We start from the raw sequence: 10212 nt of genomic DNA, 5'->3' as shown, positions 1-10212 counted from the left end.
ACCTTTTTTATGAAAAAGCGCAACACTACAACTTTTGTAGTCTCAAAAAGCGGACACTACAAACTTTTTTAATGAAAAAGCGCACACTACAAATTTTGTAGTCAAGATAACCTTTTGACTCTAACCCTAACTATGTAGTCTAAGTCCACACTTTTGTAGTCTAAGTTCGACTTTTGTAGTCTTTTGTAGTGTATTAGTAAACTTTGTAGTCTAATTTCGACTTTTCTAGTCTTTTATAGTGTGTCAGTAAACTGTGTAGTCTAAGTCCGACTTTTTTGTAGTCTATCAGTAAACTTGGTAGTCTATATCTGATTCTTATAGTACAGGATGCACCTTCCTTTTTTGGTCATTTTTCCCACGATACAATAATTGTAGCCCTTTCTTTTAGCTTTCTGAATATACTGAAATCATGTTATTTGGTTTTGTTTTCATAGAGAAAAACACCCAAAAAAAAAAGAAAAAACGCGACGCTTTTGAAATTCCTTTACCTCATATCTCCACAACGGGAGCACTTCAGAACATAATTCAAACAGATTCGGGAAGCTACAGTGTAGGGCTACAACTTTCGTTTTTTGACCATTTTTGCCATTGCATGGACCCTGACATGTGGGATACATTTGAAAAATTGCAATGAAATATCCAGGGATACATTTGAAAAATCACAATGAAATGCCAAGGGTATCTATTGAAAAATCACAATGAAATGCCCAGGGCTCCATTTGAAAAATTGCAATGAAATACCCAGGAATACATTTGAAAAATTGCAATGAAATACCCAGGGATACATTTGAAAAATTGCAATGAAATGCCAAGGGTATCTATTGAAAAATTGCAACGAAATACCCAGGAATACATTTGAAAAATTGCAATGAAATACCAAGGGATACATTTGAAAAATTGCAATGAAATACCCAGGAATACATTTGAAAAATTGCAATGAAATACCCAGGGATACATTTGAAAAATTGCAATGAAATGCCCAGGGTATTTATTGAAAAATCGCAATGAAATGCGCCAGGTATCCATTGAAATTTTGCAATGAAATATCCAGGGATACATTTGAAAAATCACAATGAAATACCCAGGCCTACATTTGAAATGCCTTTCAAAAAATCCTAAGCATTATAGATATGGCCTCTAGGCTTAAGTCTAAGTTATAGAAATGACTCTCTAGGCTTAAGTCTAGGTTATAGATAAAAGTGGTAGCCACCAGTCCTGCGCAAGTGCCAGTCAGGCTATGCATCCAGACCTTCACAAGTCGTCAGTTTCTACCAACTGCGTATGTAAATACCACCAATCCATGCTTACCCGAATCTAACTTCTGCCTATATTTGCAAGGCAACAACAGCACAAGTCGGGGACACAGTACCTATGCTGGTGGATGATTCAATGAAGATTCCAGTCATCTGCCAGAAAGGACTTACCTACCGTGTTACATGTCCACCCTCAAGTGCATCGATGAGGTCCAAAGAACCAGTGGAGGGGGATGCAGCCAACGAGGCCATTGATGTTGATGCAGACAGGGGCCTCTCAGATGGCATGATGGGCATCCCCCCCGAGTCGATGGTCGACAGCGAGAGAGATGGTTTGGGAGTTGGCGAGTGGGAAGACAAAGGAGAAGATGGCGAAGACTTCGTGATGGAACAGAACCAAACTGATGATGAAGAAGCTGTGCTGCCTTCTGTAAAAGGCAAACAGGTCGCAAAGGCCAAAAAGAACAAGGTAACATACCAGTTTGTGCAACATCCCCTCTGACACATCCTCTCCAGGCACCACCTCGTGGAACATTTCGACAAGACATTCAGGAACTCCACCAGAATCCAGCCATTGCTGGTGCTGTCGTATCAACAAACAAACGCAAGGATGTTGCAACAGTTGAGGACACACTGAGGTGAGTACACATTTTGCTGTAGCAACATTGTGTTGATATAGGGGACTGAACTAGTGCGAAGTGAGGAAAGAAAACGGTTGGCGGCTTACTCCCCGGCTGGCAGAAGCAGGTAGGCTACCAGTCTGGTATGAAGAAACAAACCGCTCCTGCTCGAAACGTTGACAACGATCAACTTGACGACTGTGATTTGGGTGAGTTCAACCAGGAGGAGACCTCAGAGGGCCTGGCTGCTGTGCGAGCATCAAAACCGTCAATGGTCAAGGTTCGAGAGGGACAGAAGGGGGTTGAACCAGTGAGTTAATCGTCTTCTCCTTCTTTTCAAAGCTTTGATTTTATCACCCTTAGAAAATCAAGATTACTGAGAAGTCTGTCACCAACGTCGATGCCAGTGGACCCAGAGGTCGCGGCAAGCGTGGCAAGTTCACCACCAGCTCACTTCCATTCCCTGGTGGTGCCTTGGGTGCAGCATATGTCGCAAAGTGGAAGAAGGTTGCGCATGCAACAATTATTGACAGGGGAGCTGTGGAGCTTTGCGCTTACAGTTCTATTGGCGCATTTACGCCGCTCGTCGTCCAGGACATATGGAACGAGGTCTTCCCAGACCTCGATATGTATGAACACACACAGTCCACGGTGGAGGAACCTGTCGACGCCATCATCGCTCTCATAAGAGACTCACTCCTTTGTCAACCATTCATGTCTTTCACTAACTTCCATATAGGCTGGGGATGTCCTTACCGACTGGCGCAGCAACATCGGAACCAGTGCACTACAAATCCTCTCAAACTTCTTCTGGGAGCAGTCCCTCACTCAAGACGAAATTATCGCTTATTGCAAACCTGAGCAGCTCAACTTCAAGTTCATATACTGAGATCCCACGGCCCCTCCGGTATGTACTGAACTCTACCTCCCCAGGCATCCTCCATTGATCATCATCACAGGGCAAGAAAGGCAGACTACAGTCCGACCTCATTCTTCAAGTTTTTACCTGCCACTTCAAGAAAACGGCCTTTGCCGCAAAATCTTATGGTCTTCCAGTCGGAGGATTGGGATTGTCCATGGCCGCGGTATGCTACAACAGTCCTCGCACCATTTGAATACTAATATCAGCTCAGCTTGAACGTGCCCTCTCCCTCTGGTCCTCTGGCGTGGATCCCATCAAGGATGAAAAAGGCAACAAAAAAACTGTATCCATGTTTGGCGAGAGTGAGTGGGGTGAAAAATCACACTCCTGGATCTCAGCAGCCACGCGACTCACGCTGGAAGACTGGGCATCGATTCTCACTGAGGCAAACACCCGGGCAGGGATCTTTTCTGCTGACGAGGAGGAGGAGGAGGATGGTGTTGATCTGCGAACTCTCGTTGAACTCTAGTATGCTTTTTTTTCTTCTCTCCCTTGCTGTTTTATTGACCTGCACCTAGATGACTGCCAACATTCTTTACATTCATTTCCCCGAGCATTCAAAAAGCATTGTATACGTGCATAAAAGGGTTGTAGTCAATTTATGTAGTCTACCAAGTACCCCCAATATAAAATTCCACCATTGAACCTGCTCTGACCTGTCTGTAAGCCTCTCAAATTCGACACCGTTTGGCCAAGTCGCAAAGAATTGTGGTCATTTGGGTCTCATTTGGCCGATTTCCGGCTAATTAAAACGGATCTCTTTTTTTGGCTGAGCGGATAAACTTGGGTGCTCGGATATCTTGGCAACATCGGACGACCGGCCCAAGCCCTCCCAAACAAAGTGCGATCTTGCTGATGTAGTGTCGTTTGAAGGTCCTGAAGAGACAAGAGGTTTACGTGTCTGTGTTCTGGAGATATGTTGCATTTTCTGTTTTGGTGGGGGGTGACTCAGTCTCGGGCAATTCTTAGCTATTTTCTATGATCTTAGGTTCATTTACAGTATATTCTATTACTAGTTAAATAATATGTACAACAAAAGCCAATTTTATTTGTTTTGAATGAGCTAGCATGTGTGGTTGATGAGGCTCAAAATCCCGGCTCTAGCCGGCTCAAGCAGTAGCCAAGCCAGATCCATCAGCTCGGCTCAGCTTGGCTTTAATTTCGGCTCAGCTGTGGCTTGAACCAGCTAAAAGCCAAAGCCGCGGCAAGGGGGTGCCGGCCCGGGAATCCTGTACCGGGACCCGGTTAGTTAGTCCAGCCACAGGCTGTGAAAAAAAAAAAAGGACACCTTGGGCAGAGGGCCTTCAATCATGAAGTTGAGTACTTTGCAGCATAATATAGTAACTACAGAATGTACTGGGAGGAATACAGCTCCAATAGAGGCCATCAAGCACCATGATATAAGATATTCATCAATTCCTGCCATATTTGGGCATTTTTTTGACATTACTTGAATTACCGTTGACCAACAATATCCTAAAATCTACAGTATATCTAACATTGGTTTCATTCTATGTATCACACCATTGAGACAGAGCCAGCTGTTCTTGATGCGGAGGGCTTCGCAATCTGTCCAGATTGTGGCAGCCGTGTATCCATCAAATTCTCATATGCAAACAAGGTGTGCGAGAAACGCTGGGTAAGTACATTGTATTATGAGAACTGAGTGATTTTCCAACTCACGTTATATGCCTAGTTCCACCTAAAAGTGTGGAACATGTGCAAGCACCCCGGAATTGTGCCTGCACAACTTGTGCAAAACGTGGGGAGAGCGCTCACAAATGATGTCATATTACTATATATAGACATGTTCCTGATTATGTTAGTTAGTTAGTCCCCCTCAAGGTCGCCTTAAAAAAAAAATCGACCCCAGGTCTTTTTTTCCAATGCCGGCACCCCCTTGAGCTGCGGCAACACTACTAGGGAGGGGGGAACCTGAGAGGCCTTAAACGTGTAACATATGATTGTGTCATGTACTTTTACTTTCGGTACCCCTTGTGTCCAATGTGTCGCTGTCCTGATTTGGGGAGTGTGACGATGTTGGTACGCCCTGGCAGATAATGTCGGCCTCAATCTGTCTTTTTTGGTGCAATATATTGTCAAAGTTTTTTGAAGGAAGTGTGTGACGTACTTATGACTATCTACAGAGTGGGTGTAGTATCCATTGAGAAACACCTCATGTCCAAAATCTCAGACTTTGCCAGGCAGATAATTACCTGGCAGCACAATGATCGGTAAGCCATAAGGTAGACGACAACCATACACAACCAACCCTCTGTGACGTGACATAACACTCCTTTTTTGGCAAACAGAAATGAGAAAAGTCGAAGAAAAGGCCATAACAATTCTGTGCATAAAGTTAGGGAAAATCGATGACCATAGAACTATTAGAATTAGTGCTCCAAAGATATATACAAATTTATAAAGTAGGAGAATGAAAATTGGGGGAGGAGATACAAAAATACTATGGTAGGTTCCTGAAGCTCAGATTGACCGTCAAAAGCCTTCGTCGCATCAAAGTTTCGATCCAAAATTGACTATAATGAATTCCTAAAGGATTCATATCTTGCGGGGGTTGTTGTTCTCTGATATTTGTTAGTTAAGATGCGTCCTTGAGTAATTGAACACCCAATCCCCTCATTCTCCTTTGCAGTTTTAGCTTTTTGTTGTTTTCTCACCTCTATGTAAGTTCTATGCTCTGGACTGGAGGTAATTGCTTTGCTTAGGCATGGTTCTGGCCTAATGAAGAGGATTTGCGCATGTGCCTTCAAATTGACGTGTCGTGAAGTATTTTTGTTTCTTTTCCCTCAAATTTCGTTTTACCGCTTTAATTTTTTTTGTGCTCCATGAAATCTGCATTCGGCTCAGTTCTATGGTTTCCGATTAGCTGCGATTCGTGTTCAAAATATTCTAGGACATTATCTGTGTAATTGAGGCTTAAAATGGAAATGTCACGCTGTGCACGTGACGTTGGAAGGATATGGTTGTCGTCTACCTTATCAAAGTTCTCATATACATGGGTGAGGTATATATGAACGGCTTGTATGTACAGTAAGGGAGCGTGAACAGATAATGATGATGCATGGTACCATATATATGCTAAGAGTCAAGATAGTGTGGTCTATGAGGGGAAGCAAAGAAGAAAACATCGAGAAGAAACAGGAAAAAGAAAAAGGGACCAACAAACAAGAAGCAGAGGAATAGGCTTCCTCTTCAGCCCATTGCTACTGCTACTCAACGCACTATCATCGCTCCCCACATCACTAATCATAGGCATAACCCACCCCCTTCTCCGTTCCCATGGCCGTAACTGATAATCATGATGTCCGACTCGCGGATCGAATCGGAATGACGTTCATGCCCATATCCGCGGGGGCTCCTCCTCGTCGTCGTCGTCGTCGTGGAGGAAACAGGACTCTTCATCGTGTGTGAGGTACGACTGGGGGCTCTTCATCGACGTCGGCGTCTGAGGGACCTTGGAGTTCTTACTCCCCTGCTTCACCACCCTCAAAGTACAAACTCAACTTGGCGGAAGGACCCGATCATTCATGTTCCTCGCGAATCGAGCTGATCGTCGAGGATGACCACTTCAATTTGAGAGTGTTAAGATGAGGGTGAGACGTCGAGGATGGTGGGCTGCATAGAAGCACATCATCGGTATTCTTCAAGGCGGCTGGCGATGTCCGTTTCCAAGTTGACCTTAGGACTCGAATGGAGCGAGAGGGGTAGCATCATCGGATACTCAGCCTCCCCTTCCACGTGCACATCCAGATCCAAGTCGACGTCGAATCGGAAGTCATCCGATTCAGACGAAATGAACGGGCGGTCCTTAAGTCCAGGCCATCCTCGTAAAAGGAAAGCGAGAACACGGAAGACTGGTCGTCCGTTTCGAAGACACAATCTGCAGGGATGCTTGAGTGTGGATGTGGTCTGCGAAATGAGGACGAGCGTGGGATGTTGTTGCACGAGAGTGGAAGGATTTAGGGGACGTTGGGAAGGGTGAGGAGAGGTGGTTCACGTCACTGGAAGAAGAGATAATGGAGGAGGAAGCGGAGGAAGAGCGGACGAGCGTTGGGATGGTAGATGGTCGGTAGTTCAGTATGATTTTGCTTTGTCATTTGCCAGCAGGAGGGAGAGGAAGGTGGGAGTGGGAGTGGTTTCGAGTACCGGATGGAGTGGCGAGGGGACGAATATTGATTCGGGGCGTGAGGGGATTCGTGTCATGGAGAGGGGAGAGTGGAGGATGAGAATTTTGGAGGACTCTCTGGTGTACCATTCTAAGTCAGATTCGCCCTCCCCGTAGTCAGGTTTGTAAAACCATTCTTCGCATGAGGATGAGGGGAAGAGCGGGATGGGTCTTTTGATGGAATTCTTGAACGGCTGGAGGAGTGACGCCGAAATGGGGCGCTCACTGTCTTTGAACGGGGACGTTCGCGGCGAACCATTGTGCTTGGCAATGACGAGCGGCTTGATAGCTGCTCTGCGGTAATTGGACTGCGGAAAAGAAAGGGACAGCTCGTCGTCGTTCGCGGCAAAGTTCTGAATCGCGAACAAGGACCGAAATCTGAAGATGAGATGGACGATGTAGAAGAGGCGCAAGGATGAAGTGAAGAGGGAGTTGAGATGAGTGGATGCGTGAATTTGAAGGAAACATCAATAAATGTCAAGCTGAATGACCGAACCAGTCAAGGGACCGTATCGGACTGGGCGCAGTAGGTGGACGATAGGCAGGTTGGGATGCGGAGCGAAGGATGTCGTTTCCGTTCCCATCCCAAGTGGCTATATGCGTGCAAAACCACTTCAAACCGCACACCTTGCGCGCATTCACGCTCTCCTCCCTTCTCTCCATTGCCAAACCCATGAACTCGGTCGTCCACGTCAGCGACGTCTTTCCCTTCAAGCTGGCCGTGAGGGATTCGTATAGGTTCGAGAGATGTGAAAGAAGGTCGATTTTTTGGAGAATCTGGAGCTGGATAATAAAAGACGTTTGGTAGATCCTCCTCTGTGAAGAGAGGGGTGGGTGAGGTTAGAAGGGAAAGGGGATAGGGTAGGAGTACCTGTGATATAGATGTAGAGACAGGTGGTCAGGCTACAAATTCTGGCATATCAGAGGAGCAGTGTGCGTGAATCTGTGATGGTGGTAAGTTCTTGTAAGAACTGGGTTAAATGAAGAGAACGAACCTTGGACCCTTTCGGCATCTCCTTCCCTCGAAGTCCCCTACGTGTCGGCCTCTGCCTCATGGGTACGTATCACCAGTGGGTTCCACAGTCTAACGACGCGTTTGAGTTGCCGTCCGAACGCCTTGCGTCGTAGGCCATGGCTTCTAGGGGGCTAAGGTCAGAGATGTCATCGATGAAGCTTGAAGCCCAGTGAAAACCGGCTCTGTTCTCAGCCGCAAGTATCTGCGGATTCCCGGCAGATATCGGAGATCGTCGGCAGAGCAGAAAGGCGCTGGTAGACTGGGATTTCGTCCCTTTTGCGGATTTTTTTCCGCGAGGCTCCGCCTTGAAAGTCACCATTTTGATACAAATGGCCGAAATTTCTGCTTAAATCGGTTCCTTTCCGCCTGCACCTGCACTTTGCGGTCGTTGTCTGTAGCTGGTGAATATTTTGTATTGATTCAGAAATGTGCTATATTCCGTTACTATCTGCGATTCCCAGTACTGAAACCATCCCCATCCACATACCCCCGCGCCGCTGATAGTCAGAACGGCTCATAATTCTCATCCACGACCATCCGTCCCTTCGACTGACAAGGCTCTACCCCGAAGTGGCTGTGTATGGGGATGGAACACGGAAGGAAGGATATTAGTTTGCGAGCTAGCGCTAACCTGGACTGAAAAGTTACGCACCTTGGTAAATGCGGCGCCGCCGAGCAGGATTGAGCAAAAATAGGGCGCATATATGCATGATAAATGGTCAGAACTTTATCTAACTGTGCCAAAAAACTACTCACCGAGATGTTATTGTGTGAGAGAACGCGTACGGCCGGCTTGTCTACATGAAGGTGAGGATTTAGTCATTTGAACAACAAGGCACTTACGGCGAATCAAATGCACGATTCCCACCACATCGAACTCCCATGATGATGTACCCTCATTGTTCTGATACGTCCACAAGGGGCTTGCCGAGGGATGCACGCAGCGCGGAGCGATGTTGGAAGTCCTGCAGTCCTGGACTCCTGGAAGACAGAATGAAGGGGAAAGTGGGGGAAGGAAGGAAAGAGAAATGGGAATCATTTGAGGGCATCTGATATATATAATCACCCAGCGTCGACTTGCAAACAGAGTTTTGAATGGAAAGAAAGAATTTTGTTGTAAAACAGGTTGGTGTCGAGTCGAAAAAAAGTAAGTACAATTATTTCACTCGATTTAAGGCACTGAATGTTAAATTCAGTAAATTGCGCCCATCAGCGGATTCCGTTTTTCCGTGAGAAATCATTTCTTCCAAAGCCCTTCTACCCTGACTTCCACCCCTTTCATCTCGCCTGCATCTCTCTCGACCCCCTTGCAACCCCCTCTTTGTTGTGGCCAACCCAGGCGACGCACTCGGCACTAGGCCACGCGACGCGCTCAACAGTACCCCACGTACTCAACACTATGCCACGCGCTCAACTTGAACACTACGCCACGCACTCAACACTACGCAACGCGCTCGACATTACGTGACACGCTCGACATTACGCGACGCGCTCAACACTATGCGATGCCGCGTGATATTTAGGACTCAATGCTCATGTTGTGCCCCCCTCGAAGATCTCGTCAATCTTGGGAAATGGAAGGCTAGGTTTAGTTTTGAAACTTCTTTTTTGCCTCATAATATACATCTCATGTAAATATAATTACCTGCAATATCATGGGAATTACATGAATTTAAGGCCTAAATGACAGAAAACAAACATTCAGCCAATGTGATATAGCAGAGGGTTAGGTCCCTGAGCCGAAAGACCCTTAAATCGGGTGCAGGGATAGGCCAGCTCATGGAAATACACCTTAAATTGAGCTGGTTGGCATCACGGGGTGTTAAATCCACTAAATTGAACTTGATTTAAGCTAAATCCATCCCACATAAGCAGTTATGCCGACTTATGTGTGCTTTTCTGACTTATTTTCAGTCTCTTGCAGCAAACCACCTTCCAAATATCTCTTTGAAGAGCAAAAAAAGGGGTGAACATGCAGTGGCAGGTCCACCAAAGAAACTCTGAAAGTTTTGTATATTTCCCAAGAATTTGGCAGCACCCAGGCCCCAATCAAGGATGTGATGTGAGGTCCATTTTGGACAAGGGCAGCATATTTGCCCAGGGAAAGTCAGTACTGAGAATTTTTTTGCATTTTCGGGTATAATAAATACAAAATGGTTGACCACAAGCGAAATTTTGGGAGGGGACGAATCAGTGGGACGAAGCGGCGGGGGAGG

At 46.1% G+C, this 10212-nt stretch overlaps 2 protein-coding genes across 2 annotated transcripts; one reads left to right on the top strand and one right to left on the bottom strand.

Annotated features, from left to right (window-relative positions):
- Positions 1-1371: 1371 nt before the first annotated feature.
- On the top strand, positions 1372-3264 carry LACBIDRAFT_322394 (uncharacterized protein; the record flags this gene model as incomplete). The annotated part of the gene is made up of 9 exons (XM_001875912.1): positions 1372-1722; positions 1770-1891; positions 1957-2000; positions 2110-2183; positions 2237-2502; positions 2613-2780; positions 2807-2958; positions 3002-3097; positions 3137-3264. 9 exons carry the CDS (start codon positions 1372-1374, stop codon positions 3262-3264), a joined length of 1401 nt encoding a protein of 466 aa, XP_001875947.1.
- A 3182-nt stretch (positions 3265-6446) lies between these two features.
- Positions 6447-8315, bottom strand: LACBIDRAFT_322393 (uncharacterized protein; the record flags this gene model as incomplete). The annotated part of the gene is made up of 5 exons (XM_001875467.1): positions 6447-6696; positions 7208-7289; positions 7609-7852; positions 7977-8031; positions 8071-8315. 5 exons carry the CDS (start codon positions 8313-8315, stop codon positions 6447-6449), a joined length of 876 nt encoding a protein of 291 aa, XP_001875502.1.
- Positions 8316-10212: the final 1897 nt, after the last annotated feature.

Source organism: Laccaria bicolor, genomic scaffold (assembly GCF_000143565.1).
Source record: "Laccaria bicolor S238N-H82 LACBIscaffold_3 genomic scaffold, whole genome shotgun sequence".
NCBI lineage: Eukaryota > Fungi > Basidiomycota > Agaricomycetes > Agaricales > Hydnangiaceae > Laccaria > Laccaria bicolor.
This window is presented reverse-complemented; position numbering and strand designations above follow the sequence as displayed.